We start from the raw sequence: 22,622 nt of genomic DNA on the forward strand, positions 1-22,622 counted from the left end.
ATTGAGGAGAGAACTAAATGCAATTCTACCACCTAGGAAACTTGTTCAGAGAGGCTTGGGCAGACTAAAAAAATGGGACACTTGCTCCAAGAAGCTCCCTTCTGGTGGAAATCACCCCCAAAAAAACAAGACATGACATCAGGCTGTCAACTAAACCTGTGCCCTTTAAGCACCTGTTCAAAGGACAAACAACAGTAACTTGGATCCCCACCCACCTTCCCCAGCAGTCTCCACATCAATACCCATGTGCCAGAACTGACATGAGTGGAAACACAAGGGTGCCAAAAACACAGTTCCAGAGTCACTCCATCAGCATTTAAGCTCTGCTCATTGAATCTCTGTCCCTGGACATGTGCACTAAACCACAGCAACTGCACCCACCACAGGCCAAAGGGGCTTGATTAGAAGCAGAGCCAAGTGAAGAGGAGTGGGAAGAATGTGCAGAAGCTGAACAGTTAGTAATGTGGCATATACTGACTCCTGGGAAACCAAAGCCGTCAACAGATCAATGCTGGATATTTCAAACCTGGAGGAGCTTTTTGTTAAATAAGATTTCATGTGGCCCCAGAGGTGAACAGGCAAAGCCATCAGTGGTGACAGGCAGCCTGTCTACATGTGTGCTTAGATGAGATTGGACTGTGCGTCCTTAACCGGGCAGCTTTGAGCCCCATTCATACACATGAATAGTAATGCTGTCAGCAGCAGCAGCATCTACTAACACCAAGGACAAAAATAAATACTTCAACATGAAGTATAGACACAGGCCAAGACAGGTCTCTCTTGAGTTTTGAATCCTCATCACAGACTAAAGATGATTGATGGTGATAGTGCTGTGGTTAGTGGACATATCACTGTATTTCCCATCACTTTTCAAGTACATGCTTCTGATTCTCTTGATTATTTTCAGTCTTTGCAAATGTTATTCTTCCTGAAACTCCCATTCTGCTGTCTCAGTTGCCTCAGCTCACCAATGGTTTCACTGAGCTCCCTTTCATTTCTGACATGTAACATGTAAGCTTTCATTGTTCAGCTACCTGGGCATTCCTCCTTTCCCCAGCACCCTCCCCCAACCATTTCACCAGACTGTGCTAGTCTATCAAGATGAAAACAACACTATGACACTCAGAACAAACTTCTCCTGTCAGATCCACACAGGGGGCCCTCTGTTGCACAATCTGTACTTGTTCCTCATGCAACAGAGATTCAACTCACAGATATGAGATCCAGACTGCAGATCAGAGGGGAGACTGACTTCTGCCCTTCATTTGGGCCAAAGAATACTTATCTCCTTATTTCCAACTTCTCAAGTTGCAGCTAGACCTGGGGAGATGTAAATATGTAAGTAAAACCCAAGACCATATTCACAGGTTATCCTTTCAAAATGCTAGTACTTTTCAGTTGCCTTATCACAGGCTGATTCAACTCTTTATTCATAAAGAGCCAATAGCAAGAAAAGGCAGCTCAGTGTGTGGGGAGGATTGCAGGAGTTACCACCATATACAGATCTTTTTGTTCTGACACATTGGTGTGTGGGATTGGGCTGTGGGTAAAGTGACTATGTCTCTCTTTCTTGCAGTCCCAGGCTACCCTTAATCCATAGCTCTGCTGAAGAAATCCTTTCTGAGGCAAACATAACATAGGAAATTTAAATGATTGCTGCTGGTGTTTAATATTTATTGAACACCCACAACTGGACAAGGCACTCTACCGATGTGTAGCTTGCATCTTATTAGAACCCTCTGGAGAAAAAACATCATTTTGAAAGCTATTGTAAAAAACCTGTTGAGCTATTGTAAGAGCAACAAGAATACACATTCCTCAAATATCTCTAATTGCTTTCCATAACAATACAATTTTCAGTTCCTTCCATTAAGAACAATCATTAACATGATATACTCAGTGATCACATCTCTATAGTGCTTCTTTAAACATTTAGTTACATGCACTAGTAGATCAGGCTGAAAAAAAAATCACTATGTTAAAATACATTTTTAAAGGTTTATTTTCCCAAAACATGTGTAATAGACTTGAAAATAAATGGACTTCACTTTCAAGCGGCACAGTTAGTTGTTGTGTTGGTTCCCTTCCTTTCCCTTCCTCAGAACCCAAGGTTGGAGCCTCTGTTGAGCTCCATCTGCAGAAACCAAATCTACTTCCTTTCCTGAGATAGTCCCAACAGGAAAAGGAAGCACACAGTAGCCATCAACCCACTATTTACAGAGCCTGGCAACAGGTAACATTCCCCAGACCCAGGAACCTTCCATCCTGTCACCTATATCTTCATTGACAACCAGATCTGGAAGCCTGCCTGAAACTCAATTTGCAGGCTGAGAACCCTGAACCTTGTCTACTTCCTACCAGCCTTTCTTCTCAAAGCTAGACCCTTCATGTTGGCAGGAATCCTGAAATGTGAGAAGTGTATTTAACTCCTACATTTTCCAGAATGCCATGATCTCTGCAGGTAAGATGCTGTTTGCCCTGTTGGACTGGTATTGGTGATCCCCTGAATCACTGCCTTTAGGTTTAGAAAAAACTCTGGATGGATATACACCAAAACATTAATCATTGTTATCTCTGGGTGGTAAGAAAACACATGATTTCAATTTTCTCTTATGCTATATTTTCCATATGTTCTGCAGTGACACGTATTACTTTTTTACGCAGGAGGAAAAAAAATTTTTTTAGTTTTGTTTTGTTTAAAACTTTACCAAGACATACCATTATCCTTCCCCTGTGTTTCTGTTATTTCCGTTTCAGTAAATTCTCTTTTCTTTTTTCCAAATCCAGCCTGTTGGAAAGAGTGTTCTCTCTACAAAAGAGGACAAAATCTAAAGAACAAATTCCCAGAGAAAATATTTTTAAAGGGTTTTAAAATCTTGTATAACATAAAAAAGCATGGTATTAAAATCATATCCTTTATGGCATAGAAAAAATAAGTGATTTATTAATGATACCAGGAATTGAGATTTTCATAGCACCATGAGAATGATAAAATGAAATTCTAAGTTAAAAATTATAAGACAAAAATTAAATTAACAGAACGTTAAAACTGAATTGGAAAATGTAGATCAAAGCCACACAGAGGTGAAAGCAAGACCCAGGGAATTATGCCTGGCATGTTTTATGCAAAAGAAGTTCAGCTGTGAATAAGTGTCCCCATTCTCTCACCTCTGCTATGGTTTAGTTGCAAGATGTCCATCTTTATGTGCTGGTGAAGAGCTGCTTTCTTGTTAACTGCAGAGTGTGTGCCTACCTGGGAAATGTGTTTCCTTACGAAACAGATTCCTTAAGTTGTGCTGCAGGTTCTGTAGGCCACTTTCCTCTCTTGTGTCTATCAGTACCAAAGTTCACTGTGGTGTATTTGAATTTCTTTAGGCTGAAATTTACAGGTTGCTGTTATGAGTTTTTTCCTTACAACATCTCTTTATATGACTTTAGCTTCAAGTAAAACTTACTTTCAAAAAGAAAAAAGAAAAAGAAAAAAAATTCAATGAGATGCTACTTCACACCTATTAAGAGTGCTATAATTAAAATGATGATTAATAGTAAAGGTTATAGAGGCTGTGGAGAAACTGGAACACTCAAACGTTGCCATGGGAATGTAAAATAGTACAAATGGTTTCCAAAATACTGTTTGGGAAACAGTTTGATAGTTCCTCAAAAAGATAAACATGGAGATCCCATATGACCCGGCAATTCCACTCCCATATATATACCCAAGAGAAATGAAAACATATGCTCACACAAAAACTTGTATGTGAATGTTCATAGCAGCATTCGTCGCAATAGTCAAAAGGTGGAAACAACCCAAATGTCCATCAACTGATGAACAGATAAGCAAAATGTTGTATATCCATACAATGGTATATTGTTCAGCCATTTTTATGACATGAAGCACCAATAATACATGCTACAGCATGGATGAAACTTGAAAATATTACGCTAAATGAAAAAGGCAAAACCATACAAAAGGTCACATACTATATGATTCCATTTATAGGAAATGTCTAAAATAAGCAAATCCGTACAGAAAGAAAATAGGTTAGTAGTTGCTAGGGGTTAGGGAAAAGAAGGAATGGGAAGTGACATGAGTACAGATTTTCTTTCTGGATAATAAAAATGTCCTAGAATCGGCTGGTGAGGACAGTTGTAATTTTGTGAATATACCACAAACCACTAAATTATATTCTTCAGAAGTACATTTTGAAGGACACGGTGGCTCATGACTATAACTGCAGCACTTTGGGAGTCCCAGGCGGGAAGATCGCTTGACTGCAGGAGTCTGAGACCAGCCTGGGCAATACAGTAAGACCCTATCGCTACAAAAAAAAAAGAAGAAGAAGAAGAACCAAGCCACGCCTGTAGTCCCAGCTACTCGGAAGGCTGAGGTAGAAGGACCCCTTGAGCCCAGAGGTCCAGACCGCAATGAGCCGTGATCATGCCACTGCACTCCAGCTTGGTTGACAGAGTGAGACCCTGTCTCAAAAAATAAAGTCAGTTTTATGGTACGTGAACTATGCCTCAATAAAATTGTAAATTTTTGTTGTTGTTTGTTTTTGAGACAGAGTCATGCTCTTGTCACCCAGGCTGTAGTGCAACGGTGCTATCTCGGCTCACTGCAACCTCCGCCTCCTGGGTTCAAGCAATTCTCCAGCCGCAGGCTCCCAAGTGGCTGGGATTACAGCTGTGGACCACCACACCCAGCTAATTTTTTATTTGTAGTAGAGACAGGCTGGTCTTGAACTCCTGACCTCAGGTGATCCGCCTGCCTCGACCTCTCAAAGTGTTGGGATTACAGGCGTGAACCACCACACCCAGCCAAAGCTGTAATTTTTTTTTTAAACTGGAACTGGAAATATCAACATAAATTTATTATTTTAAAAATATATTTTTTCTAGCTCTGTCCATTGAAATATCCTAAAAGCAATATCATTATAGTAGCAAGGAGCACCTCTAGCACCCAGATTTTCACCTCTAATGCTGTTTCCCAATTTTTAAAAAAATCAGGTCTTCTTGGAGAAAGGCTAATTATGTGCCTGTGTCAGCAAAGATATAAGGTCAGTCTAGGACAATTTGCACCAAAAGCAAGCAAACTTTCCAAGATTAATGGGATTGTGTGAAAAAGATACAGAGGCTACCTTGAAAGGACTTCTACTGGCCAAAATTACAATGATTTAGGCAATAAAAAACAGTGATTACAGTTAATTGAAAATCTATGAATACCCATAAGTCCATCATATCTTTTGAGAATCAGCCTTTGAGAAAGGAAAAAACAAGAGCAAACAGCAGAAATCTCATTTGTCAACATCACTTGACATAGTCATTCAATGTACATCTTACTTTAGAAACATGTAAAGGTGGAAAAAATAAACATTTATTCTGACTTTTCAGCAGAAAATAGGTTTTAAAGTAATTAAATAGCCCTACAGATAAATATATCATACTTCTCATATATTTTATCAAATAGAAAATTGTACTACTATCCCCTCACTTATTCATACCAGAAACCCAAGAGTCATTTTTGTTTCCTCCTTTTCCCTCACACCCCACATTCAATCAATCAACAGAATCTATCAATTCTACCTGTTGATCATCCTTGAAGTTAACCCTTTTACCACTGTTAATGTCTTCCCATTTATTTCCACAGTTTAAGCGGGGAGTTTCTAAGTGAAAAGGGACCCAGGCCACCTTCTACTTACAATATTCCCATGGGTTTCCTCTGGAAAACCAGTAAGCCCAAGATTTTACAAGAGCTTATATAACCTAGATCATCCACTTCATTTTCCCCAATTTCCACTCTCCTTCTCAAACTCTGTGCTTTGGTCATTATTAAACTTCTTTTGGTTCCTAAAATGGTTCATTTCTTGTCTTCTGGGCTTTGCAAATACTCTTCCATCTCCCCACAAGCACTGCCTTCTCCTGACTAACTCCTCCTCAACCAAAAATCACAGGTAAAGGTCACTTCATCAAGAAGACTTTCCTTAACCCTCTTCATCATAATTTATTGTACAGTACTTACTTATTTAATATCTGCCTTCTCTTTTATCTTAAAATCTCCAAGAAAGCTACAGCTAGATTAGTTTTGTTTGTTTCTCTATCCCCATGAGAGAATTTGGAAAATGTAACTGATTTTTTATGCTTGCATGTTTTATATTCTTCAGCTTCAGATTTTATGAATAACAGTAGAAGACCATTATCTTTAAAATTATCTTAAGTTGCTTAGAATATAGGAGTAATTACAGATCTGTTTCTTTTTCTCATTAATCCTTGGGAAGCCTAAATTACAATCGCTTCTTAAAAGTTGGGCTGTAAAGTACTTCTGACTCAGCCTCACCCTATGTTTTGTGGAAGGATCTAGGAAATGGTGATAATAATACTTACCTGGAAGAGCAGTTAAGAAAAATAGAGATGACGTATCTCATGTGTCTAGCATAGAATAGGCATTAAAACATGGTAGCTATTATTAAAGAATAAAATAATAGATACATGCATGGATTTCAGAGTGCCTGTGACCTCCTTAAAATGAATCAAATTTTGTGTGGCTGTGTATATGTTTGTGTCTGTGTGCTATTCTGGGGAGATGGTCCAGATCTTTCAATAGCTTCTCAAAAGGACTGGGAACAAGAAAAAGTTAAGAATCACTGCCTAATGGTTTATTTAGGAAATCTGGTTCTCTGGCAATAATGAAAATGTTGACAATGTGATTGTTGTGTCATCTGGCTGGCCAAGGCAATGTTTTCTGCTAAGGCAAAAATTAGAAGTCTTGGGGCCAAAATGATCTCAACTAAATGGTTCTTCTACACTATGCTTCCATCTGCCCAGCATGTGAGCCATTAACACATGTTTCCTGTTGATGATTTTCATATCTTTATTTGCAAGGAAATTGCACTGAGACCGGTTCAAGAGAATCATTTATGTAATATATTGAAAAACCAAATAAATGAACTTCCTATATGCATATACTCACAATTTTAGATTATTAAAAAGTGACTATTTATGGAAGATTAAGCACACATTGACCAAGACTGCCTTTAAGTAATTCATCTAGTAGTTTTCATTATACATATGTGTGTGTGTATATATATATATATACACTTTTTTGAGTCCAAAAAATAGCAAGGCTCACCATGTGTTGAAATAATTTATTTCAACACTTAACGCATTATCTGTCCTGTATTTCCAAATGTTGTGTCATCACCATTTGACCTCAACCCATTGTTAAATATTTAGTAGTACTGTTGGATAAACAATACAAAGTATTGTTTACTTTTGAATGTGGCATTTACATGAAAAACCAACTAAGCCAATACATGCTACAAAAGGTACAAGTTTAGGCTATGGCGCCAGCCCTTCTGGTGGATGGAAAATGAAATACAAGGAAAAAGTAAACCACAGAGAGGATGAATGGATCAGGGACAGCAATAACAATGGAAAAGATGCCATAACTCTCCAATAAAGAATAAAGGCAGAAAGTAACTGCCATCCAAATGTTGGCATAATGGAAACTGCATGTTTCCATCTCTCAGAACTTAAACACAATAATGGATAGTTTTGAGTAGGAGTCTATTTGCATCAACATGATGAAAAAATACTCAACAAAATACTAACCAATAGAGAATTATTCTTAACACTCACTGAATATAAATCTCACGGTGTTGAAGATTATTCATTTAAAGGAGTGACGATGGTCTAAAAGAAACACCGAAAGAGTGCATGCTAGAGATTTTGATGAGTCAACACACCACTCCTGGTAAGTGTGCTCAATACACTCTTTTTGACTGACCATAGACAATCAGCTTGGCAAGTCTGAAAACAAGTATCAGCCTGCACCACGAAATCTTTATAACCTATTGAGGTCCTTTGAGACACAGAGCTGAAAATGGCATATAATATCTTACTTCAACATGTTTTTCAATGACAGCTAAAATTTAAAAAAATGCACACACATGTAGTTGAGAAAAATTAGAATTATGTAAATGCAAAGATATACCATATTCTTGGTTTTGAAGACTCAATATTGTTAAAATGTCATTCTCCCCAAATTGATCTACCCTAATCACAATCCCATCAAGCTTTTTTGGCAGAACCAACAAACAGATTCTAAAAGTTATATATATATGCATATATATATAAACTTTTACATATATATATATAAACATAACTAGGATATTCAAAGTGATCTTGAAAAAAAAAGAAAAAGTTGTAGGAATTATACTACCTGTCTTCATGACTTACTATAAAGTCACAAAAATCAAGACAGTAAGTAATCAGCATAGGACCACCAAATAGATCAATGGAAGAGAAGAGAGACCCAAGAAATAGATACACACTTATGAAGCAATTTGATTTTTTACAAAGGTGTAAAGAAAAAACGCAAAATTGGTTTGGAATGAACTCCCCTTTGAAGAACAATGACTGTCTTAGTTCATGCTGCCGCTATAACAAAATGTCTTAGATTTGATAATTTTATAAACAACAGAAATATATTGTTCATGATTCTGGAGGCTGGGAAGTCCAAGGTCAAGGTGCCATCAGATTTGGTGTCTGGTAAGACTCACCCTCTGCTTCCAAGACTAACTGAAAATTCTACAAGATGATGCAATAGGATATTCAAAATCATGTTCAACTGACTTGTGAAATTTGGATTTATTGTAAACATAATTGAGGATGGCAAAGATCACCTGGTGACCATCGGGCAGGCCATCCAGAGACACAATTCCTTTTCAGAGGAATTCAGAAGTGATTAGACTTCCCTATTATCTAAACCAGGCATATTGTTCCAGGTTTCCTTCCCAAAAATTTGTCACTAACTAGAGTTTCTAGACATCTCCAGAATGTGTGTATACTGGAACCCATTGTGCAGCCCTTGCTGACATTAAGACACCAAGATATCTACAAATGTAATTGTTTATCATGACCTACATGGCTAATATGGTCCAAATTATTCTTAGCGTCCTGCTTTAGGGTCCATAAATACTCCTAAGGAAAAATCTGCCAAAGCACTCTCAGTCCTCTCTTGCTGAGAGGCCCTGGTGCGCTTCTGCAGCATTCTTTCTTTCTAATAGAACTTTGCATTTTCAAACCTATAATCTCATCAGTAAATTCTTCTTACCAACCCACAAGGTGACCACTTTTCAATGCCAGGGCTCTGACACTTGCCTGGCAACAATATTTCACTTCTTAGGTGAATTCAGCATTAGAAATGAGACAGGATTCATGTCAAACTAAAAAGTGGGGTGACAATATGATGGATGATCAAACAGCAATTGTATCAACCACTGATTGTAATATTAAGTAGGCAAATACGTAGAAAAGAACTAGTTATTAAGTATGCAAACCACTGCTACTCTATGGAAAGCTAAAATAAGGGACCAGAAAATAAAATATACCAAAGTATATTTTATACTTTGCACATGCTACTCACCATCAGCCAATGAATAATCCAGAAAGGTGGCTCTTACTTTGATTGACACGTTGTTTCCAACATAAAGTAGGGGAAACTAAACAGCAATTCCTGGTTTGCCCTCCTCACACCTTCTATGCAGTTGAAAGTGTAAATGGAATCAAGGTTAAAAGTGCTAAAGGTCACACACAGTATCTTCAGTCATATCCAAATACATGAATCATTTATATTGTCAAAGTGACCTAAAACACTTTAGAATTTTCTATTAATCCAATGTAACATTCCCATCCTAAGGCATAATTTGAATTATTTACTAAGGTTTATTTTAATTGTTTAATTATGTTGAACTTGAATATACTGATATGGCTAGTTTAAGTGACTATATGAAAAGTAGCTTAGCTGACTTCTGGAAATTCAAAAATATTTCTAACATTAAAGGCGAAAATAAGGCAAAAATTACACAGAAACAAGGAGTATCTAAAAGGAAGAGCTAGCCATGACTGATCAGCTCTATCTTACACCAAAGCAACCCTGAGAAAAGTTCAAGTAATCCATTATTTTCTTAGTACTACATCAAAAAAACATTTTCTAACGATTTTTTAAAAATCTTAATCAACTGGTAGTTCGGATCGCTTGGGTAAACATTGCTTTATGTACTCACATTTCTTTACTTTTTAGTTCGGCAATGATTCAACCAGTGCAGAGCTATCGCCCCCCACCCGCTACTCAGATCTTTATGCTAGCCTGTGAAGTTGCATAATGCCAAAGACTATGACACATTAAGTAACTGTTTTGTACCTAGAACAAAATCTGATTTTAAAATCATTTTAGCCTGTTTTTCAAATGCTTAACTTCCGTTGTTTAATCAAGATTGATTATTTGCATTTGAAAATGTATTCATTTTGCAAAACACCTAACTTCAAGAAAAGCTTGACATTAAAAAAAAAGGCAAAAAAAAAAAAAAAAAAAGCTACTCAGTTCATGACTTTCAAATACTCCCCACATAACCTCACCCCACTTCCTCCATATTCTCTTTTTAGGTACTGAAATTTAACCAGGTCAGTTCTGGTCTCAAACAACAATGTCATATGAGTTTAAATAGCTGTCTGGGGAGTTAGATTGAATCATTTGCTAAACTCTAATATTTTAAATTTATAAACTTCAGAAGGAAGATAGCTTTTGAAGCTGACAAAAGACCAATCAGAAAACAGTAGTCTTTTTGTGTGCTGCCCAGAAATTCAGTTACAAAGTGCTTCTATTGTTTCTCATAATTTACATTTTTTTTTGGCAGAGCAGAAAGGAAAAAAATAAGAAGTCAAACTTGGAGGCATACAACAAAAATGAAAGGCGACATTTTTATTTTAAAATGTCCCCTTGACATTTAGATATCCACAAACCCAATATTTAACATTTACAGACGATATAACAGTAAAAGAAATAGCAGCTGTTTTTCTGTGACGTCACTGAACAGGTGTGGTACCATTTCATACCACAGAAATGGGATGGATCTCTTGCTGATGCCCATAGAAAGCCTATATGGAACCAGTATTGACCTATATCTCATTTCCTCAGTTATGATCAGAAAATAACCCTGGATGACAAGAGTCATGGTGATCGATCTGTGCTGATTTGAAGCAGACATTCTCCTAAACAGATCAATACTATCCAAGGTGCAGCTGAAAAACAGGATGAGCTTGTATCATTAAACAAACACCAAGCTGCTTATTCACAAGGGCAAAAGCAACACACAGCACTTGTGTTTTCCACCGTATGTTTGACGGTGACCTCAGCCCTGACCTGCAGGGCCACCTTCTCTGGGATAGAAGTAATCCTGTGTTGGGTCAGCCTCTGGTACTGAGGGACTCCTATGAGTGGTGGCATTTTTTACAATGAGAGCTACTGTGTCTGCTTTGGCTTAGCCAAGACAATTACATGATGCCAAAACAACTAGTCAATGCAGTCAATTTAGTCAAAAGACTGGACTGAGTATTTGGCATTACATAGACAAAAAATGAAATAGGAAGGAAATTTTAACTTTTACCCAATCATACTGCAGTTGTGAGGTTACAACTTTAATTTAGAAAGTTTTTGTGACATCAGTTGTTTCTATACACATAAACTACAATAACTATCTGGATAAACCAAGTAGTTTTGCTCAAACATGCAAGTTTTTTGATTAGTCCCTCCAAATTGCTTTTATTCTAATTTTCACTTAGCTACATAACCTTCCCCCAAAAAGGTAATCTTTTTATATACTTGTATGACCCTTTTATATCAACATGTTATATGTACATATATGAATGAACAAAATTAAAATCTAAAAAGAACATGCAAGTTATATCATGTTCTCTTTGCTATAGGGTTATAAAATATGATGAGATTATTAACTTTAAAACAATATTCCCAAAGATATTGAGAAAATAAATATGGACTAAAATGTGATTCTGTATGAGAAATACAAGATGACTTCATATACAACTGGGCATATAAGTAAAAGTTAAATATTTTGGATAGTCCTAGGGTGGAAAGTCTAAGAAAAAGACCCCAAATTCCAGAGGCTACTGGCCAATTCAGGATCGATAAATATATCTAAACTGGGGACAAATATAAAATCACGTAATTATGTATGAATGAACTTTGACAGCATTGCCATAAGATCCAACCACTTACCATCTTAAGATCTTTTATGCATTTGGAATGTTTATTTTTCAATCTTAGATATACTGTTCGCCCTAACATAAAAAGAAGCTGTGTCTCTTGCTGCTATTAAAAGACAGGGTTGGACGGTGGGGAGAAAAAGTCAAGTAACAATACTTGTTAACTTCTCTTTCATTTAACTTTTTCCTGGTGGGGGTGGGGAGAACCTTGAAGCGGAGAAAACAAACTTTCCCTCCAGCACATCATTGTATAAGCACTATACCATCTCTCTGAATAAAGAAGAAGAAATAAATTCAGCTTTGGAACTCTGCCATTGAGTGGCGGCTCCTGCAAAGGGGACAGTTTTCTATTAATTGTTAATGTCGTCTGCCATTAGAGGGCACTAAACAACTCTACATTAATGAGTTGGAGGGAAGAGAGAAAAGGAGACGGGAAAAGAAAGAGAAGGAGAAAAGGGAGGGCGAGTCTGGGTAGAGTCCGGGTAGAAGGAGGGAAGGAGAGAAGAGGGGAAGGAGTCGGGGAAAGAGAGCAGAGGGAATGGGTGAGAGAAAGGGAGGGAAAGAAAGAAGGGGAGAGAGACATACAGCGAGATCGAAACAGAGACAACAAGATTTTGGAAAGATTAAGAAGGATGTGGAGCCTCCACAGCCGTCTGAAGTGAGCAAAAAGCCAGCCTCCCCCGGGCCGCCCGAGCCCCTCCCCTCCCGTCCTCACGACGGTAATTATAAAGCGAAAAGCGGCGGCGAGGTCACCCGTTTTTACCAGCCTGCTGCACCGAATGCGCGCGGTGCAGGTGCGGCGGCCGCGGGGCTTTGTGATTCATGCCCACTTTCAAAGGGGGGCTTGGGCCCGTCTGAGAGGCACCCAAACAACTGTCTTCTAATATTAGCACGGCTGTATTTCGGGATCTATTATAGTCTGTCCAGACAGATCCCATTGTAATGGGATCTTTTATTAAAAGATTAGCACTATCTCCTGCAGTTGGTGGAAAAAAATCTGTTATCACTGAGTTATTTGCAGTTGTGGAGAGGGGAAGGTTGCTAGAAGATGGGGGGTGGGAGGGCGAGAGGAAGACTGGGGGAGGGTCTGGCAGGGGGAGGGGGGCTGCGGGGGGCGGGAGGGGGAAGAAGGGCGGATTTGAAATCCGTAGGAGAACAAATCCCAGTGACCTGCGAATGTCCAAGAATTTTGTCTGCATACTTCTCTGTCTGTTGTCCTTCGGGCTTCAGAAGCGAAAAGAACAGAAATTTAAGAGGCAGCTTTGGAATAAACAATATAGCATTTTCCGTGAAGTAATCGTTTTATATAAAAGGAAATATCGCCTCCTCAGTTTCATTCAGCGGTGCCAAAAAATGTTATAAATGAGAGACCCGCCAACTTTCAGCGAAGAATGCCAGGCACTGTACTTAATAAACTGAGGCTACAGAAGTTCATTATGGGTGTTGCAATCTTTTTTATTCCGCGAAAAGAGAGAAGACGAGAGAGAAAGAGAAAAAGAGAGAGAGAGAGAGAGAGAGAGAGAGGCTGGAGCCGAGGAGACTGAGAGAGGCACACAGGACAGAAACTGGGGAGTCTCTGGGCAGGGGAGGAAGGGGGGCCAGACCGCCTACGTCGGCGCCCCCGCTCCAGGCTCCGACTCCAGACGCTGCGAAGTGAAAGGGGAGAAAAGAAAGGGAGAGGGCGAGACTGTGCTGGGGGGAGACCGGGCCTGAGGTGTTAAACATTTTTGTTTGCTTCTGACCCGCCCAGACGAAGGGCCGCGTCTGGGCAGCGCTCCGCCAGGGTGGAAGGTGCCGGGGCCGGGGTTCCTAGCAACAACTCTGAGCTGGGGGTGGCCGCAAAGTCAGGCACGCACAGACCCAGACACAAAACCCCGCGGGCCCCGAGCCCAGGCTGCGGGGGCCGGGAACTGCCGCGAGGCCGGCGCGCTCCGACCAGACCCGGGGTGGGATATTTGGGCAGCCCGGGGCTCTCCGGGCGTTTGCAAAGTCTCTTTGGAGCGGAGGAGCGCCAGCACCGAGACAAACTCCCGGGTTCCCCCAGCTCCCCGCGCCGTCGCCTCCAGCGCCCCCACCGCGCCCTCCCTCTCACACTCGCGCGCGCACACACTCACACACAGACACACACACACACCCGCCACCCCGGGCGCGCCGGCGCTGCCGGCGAGCGGCGGCGAGCAGAACTTGAAGTGGGTGTTCTTCCCCACTCCCCACCCCCGATGCGTCGCCCCCACCCCCCGCCCCGGTCGCCTTCCCCCTCCCTCTCGCTCCTACGCAAATAAGAACTCGACGATTCCCCTCCAGCCGTTTTGATTTCGGGCACCTCCGAAAGATAATTGGGAAGGGTTTCCAGAAGGTGGGAAATGTCACCTGATTCACACTGAACTTTTAAAAGCTCCCCACCCCCAAGGAGCCGCGCACACCCTCGCTCGCGGCCGCCCTCCCACAGCCCCACACACTGGGAGACCGCCCACCGCAAACCGCGGAGACCCCCGTCTAGATTTAAAGCGCGGCTGCGCCCGGCTTCTGACGTCCATTGAATCGCGCGGGCGGCGGGCGGCGAGCGCGGGGTTGAGCCGGGATCGCTGCGCCCTCAGCCGCTGGCCTCTGCGACGCGCGCCGCTCACCCGAGCCACCCGCCACCGCGCCGGCTCCCCGCACCGCCGCGCTACTCGCCCTGCGCCTGCCCCCAGGATGGTCCGCGCCAGGCACCAGCCCAGTGGGCTTTGCCTCCTGCTGCTGCTGCTCTGCCAGTTCATGGAGGACCGCAGTGCCCAGGGTAAGCGAGGGGGGATGCGCTGGGGAGGCTCGGCTGAGGGCAAGGGGGTCGACTTTTCTGTGGTCTCCACTTGGTCTGTTCTGAGCAACGCTGCTCTCGGATGTTGGACCAACTTGGGGACTCCGGGTTGGAGAGGAGTGGGATAATTGAAGGCAATGACATTTTAGGACTGGGAACGGAGTTTGGAGCTTGGTTATCTTGAAAAAGAAAAGGGAGTGAGCTGGGGTCTGAGTAGTTAGGGTTAGATGCTCCAAGTTCTGGCCATGATAACTTTAGATGTGATCTCCTCTGTGAGTCTGAAGAAGGGAGCAAGTATCAGTAGCAGCCTGGAGATTTCAGTGGACCCATTTGCAGTTTCATCTTTCTCCTTCCCAGATCTTTCTAATGCTTTAAGAAAAGTGGGGGGGGGGACCTGGGAGTTGGGGGAAATATACTGAATTTTCTTCGGAGGCTGGGGGATGTGGTTTCAGAAACTTTGCCCAAACTTGGAAATGTGGGTGCTGAAATTTTTCAAGGGAAGTAGCTTTCTGTCTAGTGGATGCTTCTTCCAACCCCATCCCCCATCTCCGCAAAGAAAAAAAAAGCCAAATTATTACCCCAAAGTGCTTTCAGCACTTTACAGGTTTTTTTTTCCCCTCTGCCTCATTCTTCTTTCTGACTCTTAGCCCTCTGTAAAACAGTGAGCAGCCCATAACTGACTTGAATTCTGAAATGGGCTAAGAGCAAATTTCTGAAGCTTGCCTTTTAAAAATAGATTTGTTTATTTCAATTAGTCTTTGGGCAGAATGTTTAAAATAATAATAGCAGCTTACGATCCAATGATTGTTAAAGTCATATTGGTGATTCGTGAGAAGTCTTCCCGACCCAAATCCGAACATTTAAAAAGGGGGAAGTGGGAGAAATCACTTGCAAAGATTTCTTGCTAGGTATGAGGTAGGCACATATAACCGTGAAATGGTAGGAAACCTACTCCCTTTAAGGCATTACTTTCCCTGCTTCAGCGTTAACATTTTAAGTGCGCTCCTGGGCACTGCCCCTCGCCGTCTGCACGGCACTGCACTGGGTTGCCCGCCTTTCGGGGAGAGGCGTTGCCTGGTGCCTGGACGTGGGCGCGGAGGAAAGCAGCGCTCGGAGATTTCGAAAGATCACGGTGGCCGCAGGCGTGCTCCGGGTCTGGCGGATTGCAAAACGGGCCCGTCGGGCGGGCTGCGCCTCCAGGCCGCGCGGGGTAGCTCCGGGCTGGGCCGGGTTGCTTTTTTTGCTTTCATTTTTCACAAGTGCCTTTTGCTTGATCTGCTTCTCTCTCTCTCTCTCTCTCTCTCTCTCTCTCTCTCTATCTCTCTCTCTCTCTCCTCTCTTTCTCTCTCTCTCTCTCTCTTTCTCTCTCTCTCTCTCTCTCCCCTCTCTCGTTCTCCTACTTTCTTAACCCCTGTCACAAATAATTCCTGTACCGCCTACATGAAACCAACATGTAAAAACATCCGTCGCATCCTGTTTTTGTCAGGTTCTTTTAATCTGCTCTTCGAGTCGCTGCAGGTTATGAAATGGGACGAATAAAAGTAAACAGTCTAGTAAAAGTCAATGCAAGCTGCACGTGTTGTGTCTGGGTCACTGGTAACTGACATTGATATGGCTGGGGCGCTCTGTCTTCTCCCTCTCTCCCTCCCTCCCTCTTGCCCACCTCCCATCTCTGGGATCTGGGCTTCCCCTCACCTTCTTTTTCCACCCCTCCACTTTCGATTTATTTCCTACTTTTCTCCCGCTTCTCCCGCGTGTCTCTCGCTTCCCCTCCTCCATGGTCACCCCTCCCGGTCCCCGCCGCCGGGTCTCCTTTACTAACCACCCCGCTCCCCCTGCCCCGCCACCGCTCACTCACCCACCTCCCCACCCCTGTCTCTTCACAGCTGGGAACTGCTGGCTCCGTCAAGCCAAGAATGGCCGCTGCCAGGTCCTGTACAAGACCGAACTGAGCAAGGAGGAGTGCTGCAGCACCGGCCGTCTGAGCACCTCGTGGACCGAAGAGGACGTGAATGACAACACACTCTTCAAGTGGATGATTTTCAATGGGGGCGCCCCCAACTGCATCCCCTGTAAAGGTAGGAGTCCCTCCCGACTTGCAGGCCCTCAGTAGAGGGCGTATACCCTCAGCTTCCCGGCTACCTGACTGGGGTTTGGGATTGGAGAGCTCTGTTCGTGGGCTTCCCCTTTCTTCCCCTTGCAAATTCGAATTCTGCCTGTTAAAAGATGTAGGCAAAACACCCCAGACTTCTTAGCCAAGTGTGGTGATGAAGCCCGCCAACCCGTGCTCCTTGATGAGAGAGAGCTGGGCATGGGGCATAGCCCAAACTCCGCACTCTTTCACCACCTCCCAATCTTCTAGGAGAGAGCCTGGGCCCCTCCAGCGCAAACTCAGGGCTGCAGGATTGCGCAAGGCACCCGAAGCCCTCCTGGCTGACCTGCAGACTGCCTGGCTCTGGTTTTAATCCATGCCTGTTTCCAACTCACAGAAACGTGTGAGAACGTGGACTGTGGACCCGGGAAAAAATGCCGAATGAACAAGAAGAACAAACCGCGCTGCGTCTGCGCCCCGGATTGTTCCAACATCACCTGGAAGGGTCCAGTCTGTGGGCTGGATGGGAAAACCTACCGCAGTGAATGTGCGCTCCTAAAGGCGAGATGTAAAGATCAGCCAGAACTGGAAGTCCAGTACCAAGGCAGATGTAAAAGTAGGTCCTCCCCTGTTGAGCAAGACTGGATCTGTCCCCCCTCCTCCAGTTTTGTACCTAAAGTAGACCCTCTAGCAGACCCCTGGGGGATAGTGTAGTCCACAGTAAGAGCCTGATAATAATAAGACTGAAACCAAATAAAGGAGTCCTTTTCTAACTTCTAAAGACTCATTAAGAACGCTGAGGGTGTTAATGTTCTTAGCCTAGAGTCATAGATTCTCTGTTGAAAACCACAGGGCTCCCAAAATGCCTTTTGAAAGCTGGATGCTTCAGTGTCATGATTTCCTTAGTAACTTCAAGTGCCCACTCCCTAAGGACTAGACGGTACCTATTCATGTGTGTTTCCTTCTTTGTTCCAGAGACCTGTCGGGATGTTTTCTGTCCAGGCAGCTCCACGTGTGTGGTGGACCAGACCAATAACGCCTACTGTGTGACCTGTAATCGGATTTGCCCAGAGCCCACTTCCTCTGAGCAATATATCTGCGGGAATGATGGAGTCACCTACTCCAGTGCCTGCCACTTGAGAAAGGCTACCTGCCTGCTGGGCAGATCTATTGGATTAGCCTATGAGGGAAAGTGTATCAGTAGGTATTCTGGATTGAGGAAGGAAAAAGTGAAAACAGGCTTGTTCTGATGTTAAACTGTGGGGTTAATAAGTAAAGCCAAAGGCATTCCCAAACACCATAGGGAGAAATAACCTGCAAGTTGGGGAAACTGCTGTGACCACAGCATTCCTCATGGAAACCGTTGTCTTCTGGAGGCATTGACACATATATTCAAATGCCAGCAGGAAGCAAAAAACAGTCTTCCATCTTAGAAAACTTAGAACTCACTCAATTTTACACATTTTTTTAAGTGCCAGACTTGCTGGAAGCAAAAAATAATTACTTAGCAGTTCCTGAAATCTGTTATCAGATTCTAGTAATTGATGGAATTCTTTCTTTTGTAAAAGATCCCACTTGTGGGAAATAATAAGATACATATTTAACTCGAGAATATTGTAACATCCTGTTCCCCCCCATTACTATTTTCATACACTAATGTAGTATGTAAGAAACTGCAGGGGATTTGTGTGTGTGTTTATGTGTGTGCGTTTGAGTTTTAGTTTTATTATCCAGCATTTTTGCGTAATAGCTCCATTAGCCCATCAGTAGTAACATATAAATTATGTTTAGGAGAAAGGGAAAAAAGGGGGATGTGGAGAAATCAGTTTACTCATCACAGATGTATTATATCCTAGAAGCAAAGTCCTGTGAAGATATCCGGTGCACTGGTGGGAAAAAATGTTTATGGGATTTCAAGGTTGGGAGAGGCCGGTGTTCCCTCTGTGATGAGCAGTGCCCTGACAGTAAGTCGGATGAGCCTGTCTGTGCCAGTGACAATGCCACTTATGCCAGTGAGTGTGCCATGAAGGAAGCTGCCTGCTCCTCAGGTGTGCTGCTGGAAGTAAAGCACTCCGGATCTTGCAACTGTAAGTGCGATTTTTAACCTTGCTGCCGTTTTAAGGCTTCCCCAGGCAATCCTTAGGGAATGGACACTTAGAAAGCAAGCAAATCTCCCACATAAATCCATTTCTGTTCCAGTTAGGTAGCTGCTGAGTATCACCAGCAATTCAGTAATCCACAGAAAAATTACGTGCAACGTTTCTTGGCTTTTAGGACTTATCTAGTGATCAATGGGCTGCCTCTAAAAATCTATTTCCAGTTGTTTGCCCCTATTTCTTTTGCTTTGGTAGTATGCTTTGCTGTTTGCTTTACTAACATTTGAATCTAGACTAACTGCTTCAAAAGTTTTTTGTTTTTTGTTTTTTTCCAAAGACAGCTTTATATTATCACACATGGGCTGCTGCTTTTTTGCAGCTGCCTCTACTAACTCTGAATTAAGGACTCAAAGCAGTTATACCTAGAACACAAGAGCGCTTTTTATCTAATTTCAGGAATCTGCCTGTAAAACCTGAGCCATTGATTCTTCAGAACTTTCTGCAGTTTTTGACTTCATAGATTATGTTTAAAAAAAATTTTTTAACTTATTGCTTAACAGCAGATGCCAAAAACAAAAAAAGCATCTCACTGCAAGTCACATAAAAATGCAACGCTGTAATATGGCTGTATCAGAGGGCTTTGAACACTTACACTGAGCTGCTTCTGCGCTGTTGTTGTCCATATTTAAACAACAGCTCCCCTGTATTCCCCCATCTAGCCATTTCGGAAGACCCCGAGGAAGAGGAAGAAGATGAAGACCAGGACTACAGCTTTCCTATATCTTCTATTCTAGAGTGGTAAACTCTCTACAAGTGTTCAGTGTTGGCATAGCCTTTGGGCAAAAAAAAAGAAAGAAAGAAAAAGAAAAAAAGAAAAATATATTGTCTATACTGTAAATAAGTGTATGCTTATTTATTTGGGGGGAAAACTATACATTAAAGGACCTTTGTACTAAAGCTCTCTCCCAGGCCACCTTGTTACTCACTGGACACGGAGAGGCATTCTTTGTGAGGTCTACTGGATGAGGCCCATAGATGAGACTTGTAGACATTTATTTATACTGTGTCATGTTTTATAATTTATACATAAAATGTCTGGTTGACTGTATACCTTGTTTTTGAAGAAATTTATTCGTGAAAGGAAGAGCAGTTGTTATTTATTGTGAGGTCTCTTGCTTATAAAGTAAAAGCTTTTTTTCCTTGTAAACCATTTAAGTCCATTCCTTACTATTCACTCACTCCTCTGTCTCCCTTCATTTCACTGTTAGACTCTTTTCCACTTTTAGCAAACTTGCATGTCAGTTTCTGTCATGTTTATTTATTGGATTCTCTGCTGCCTGATCTGTGCATACATGATCCCTCGGGTTTTGTTTACAAGGAACCTTGACTGACCAAAAGGCATTATAACTCTGACTCAAATACAAGGTACAGAGGATAAGCATCTTTGAGGAAACTCCTGCTTCAGTTCTTTTGTTATGACGAAGACATTTGTGACAGAGGAGATGATTAGAACTCTAGCAATGTACTTCTAAGATGTTACAGATCCAAAGAAATGATGTGGGTGTCAGGAGACTGAAGGATGGTGAAGGCTACACATTCAACCTTTTGTTAGGTGTTTCCTTTAAGCTACTCAGCTGTACCTTTTTAATTAGTTCTTTTTCAAACAATATGTCACTAAAAGTTATATCAAAGCTTTATCAGTTCAAGTTTCTTGCTTTTCATAATACTTTTTTCTGATGCAATTTTATATTTTCAAACATGGCAAGTTAAAATATAAATTCATTTAAATATATAGTTTTGTACTTTTCTACCATGTAAATGTGCAATGTATATAAAAGTTATAATGTGTATTTGTAAATAAATGATGAGTGAAAAAATAAAAAAATTTTAAAAAGCCAGTGGTTTTAATTCCTGATGATGCAATAAGTTACTTGGACTTTTGAGTAAAAATGTTTATGATACCTTTGCTGAGGAATGTAGTTATCTCTGAAATTACCTGGCCAGGGCAGTAGAAGCTCCAGAGTGACGTCAGTTACAAACCACTTCATTGGAGTTTGAAAGATAAAGGGATCTGAGGTCCAGCAACCCCTTTGTAAGAGTGGCATATGGCCTGTCACTAACCACAGAAGGAACAGACTGTAGATGTGGGTTCTTCCCTGCAATATACCAAGTCTAATATTTCCTCTTTAAAAACACCATCTTTTTAGCTGTCCTTGTTGCAAGCTCATCACCATAGCCATGGACACCCTTTATCTTACTTTCCTATAAACACAGTGGCATTTCAGTCTTTTAAAAAGCAACACACATCACAAGGAAACGTGATAACAGACATAATATTTGACAAGCATGGTCTAGAAATCAGAATATCAGCTGCAGAAGTAGGCATTATAGTGTTGGAATGCTAGGCACTTGATAAGGTGAGGATGGGGTGGAGGTGAATTTCCACCATGATGTCCATGGTTCATGGGGGTCAGATAATGTCACTCACAGTAAGAGGAAATGTATCAATATTTCGTGGTTTACATTAGACACCATTAGAGCTTCAGAATGGTGTTTGGGACATCAGTCAATGTCTGTAATAGGAATCAGGATCATAAACATAAATTTCCAATTCATTGTATGCTACATATTCAAAGCCTAAGCATACTAAAAATAGCAAAGAAGTACAAGATGCCTCAGATTGGCATTTGGGTCACCAATCAGTAGTCCCTATAATATGTTGTAATACATGGGAATACATAACTGGATCATCAACACAAGTTATAATTTTCTAATTCATTATGTACTTACATATTCAAAGCCTAAGTATATTAAAAAATATCAAAGAGATTCAAGATGTAAAGAAGTGAGTGTCAGGACTATGGGAGGGAAAGAGCACAGTATGGTCAATATTACCAACACTGCTAAACAATAATAAACACATTCTTTCTTTCAAACATCATGACCCAAATTCTTAAAACTTTATCCCTTTTGTGAAAAGCCTCTTTAATGTGAATAGTTATTCAAAATTGTCACCAGAGACTGTTGGCTCTCAGCTGTGATCACCTAATGAGAAAATTGGTGGAGGCAGAGGAACCTCTTCAGTAGACAATTTGTATAATGATTAGGGCCCTGTTGGGTCTTGTTACCTTTCAGCCCTGTGTTCTCAAAAAGGGAAAGAAAGGTGCAGAAGACAAACAGGCTGCCATTAGCTGCAAGAAGACAAGGGTTGTAACTTCTCCAGTGCAGATTAGCTACTGGCTTGCCACTAAAGAGAGGCTCTCAGGAAAGGAAAGAGGGACGGGCAGATACAGTTTCACAGCCCTTCCTGGAGTTGATTTGTTGCTTGATCCTGGGATGCTACAGATGCTTTAAAGCTGCCATTGACGATCAGAGTAAAAACGTCAAATTTAACAGGCATCGATGTGTGTCTTGGCAAGGGGAAGTGATAAAATCAACAGCTTGCCTTTTAAAAAACATCCAGATTATTTATTTAAAATTTTTATTCCAAATTTGTCAGCATCAATCATTCCCCTTAAACACTAGACAGTATCTCATTTTCCTCCTTGAAGTTTTCCACTTTTTCAGTCACCTTGCA

At 41.6% G+C, this 22,622-nt stretch overlaps 1 protein-coding gene and 1 long non-coding RNA gene across 3 annotated transcripts; both read left to right on the plus strand.

Moving 5' to 3' along the window:
* Positions 1–1,200: 1,200 nt before the first annotated feature.
* Positions 1,201–7,752, plus strand: LOC119471975. Its single transcript, XR_005201075.1, has 3 exons — positions 1,201–1,338; positions 5,648–5,730; positions 7,677–7,752. It is a non-coding gene; the product is annotated as an uncharacterized LOC119471975 (long non-coding RNA).
* Positions 7,753–14,351: 6,599 nt separating this feature from the next.
* FST (follistatin) lies at positions 14,352–20,943 on the plus strand. 2 transcript variants are annotated; one of them, XM_017533206.2, is made up of 6 exons: positions 14,352–14,839; positions 16,744–16,935; positions 17,347–17,565; positions 17,925–18,149; positions 18,809–19,036; positions 19,765–20,943. In XM_017533206.2, the coding sequence occupies exons 1-6, from the start codon at positions 14,755–14,757 to the stop codon at positions 19,845–19,847; spliced, it is 1,032 nt and encodes a 343-aa protein (XP_017388695.1). In that variant the 5' UTR covers positions 14,352–14,754; the 3' UTR covers positions 19,848–20,943. The 2 variants fall into 2 exon arrangements, with proteins under 2 accessions (XP_017388695.1, XP_017388694.1); XM_017533205.2 differs by having other exon boundaries at positions 14,355–14,839; positions 18,806–19,036.
* The last annotated feature ends 1,679 nt before the right edge of the window (positions 20,944–22,622 follow it).

The sequence above is a fragment of the Cebus imitator genome, unplaced genomic scaffold, assembly GCF_001604975.1.
Source record: "Cebus imitator isolate Cc_AM_T3 unplaced genomic scaffold, Cebus_imitator-1.0 Scaffold80, whole genome shotgun sequence".
NCBI lineage: Eukaryota > Metazoa > Chordata > Mammalia > Primates > Cebidae > Cebus > Cebus imitator.

Bases quoted from the DNA above. Each gene is read 5' to 3' on its own strand.
- FST (XM_017533205.2), top strand. From the start codon at position 14,755: ATGGTCCGCGCCAGGCACCAGCCCAGTGGGCTTTGCCTCCTGCTGCTG. The intron at 14,840-16,743 runs GTAAGCGAGGGG...GTCTCTTCACAG, and splicing joins GGAGGACCGCAGTGCCCAGG to CTGGGAACTGCTGGCTCCGT. The intron at 16,936-17,346 runs GTAGGAGTCCCT...TCCAACTCACAG, and splicing joins CAACTGCATCCCCTGTAAAG to AAACGTGTGAGAACGTGGAC.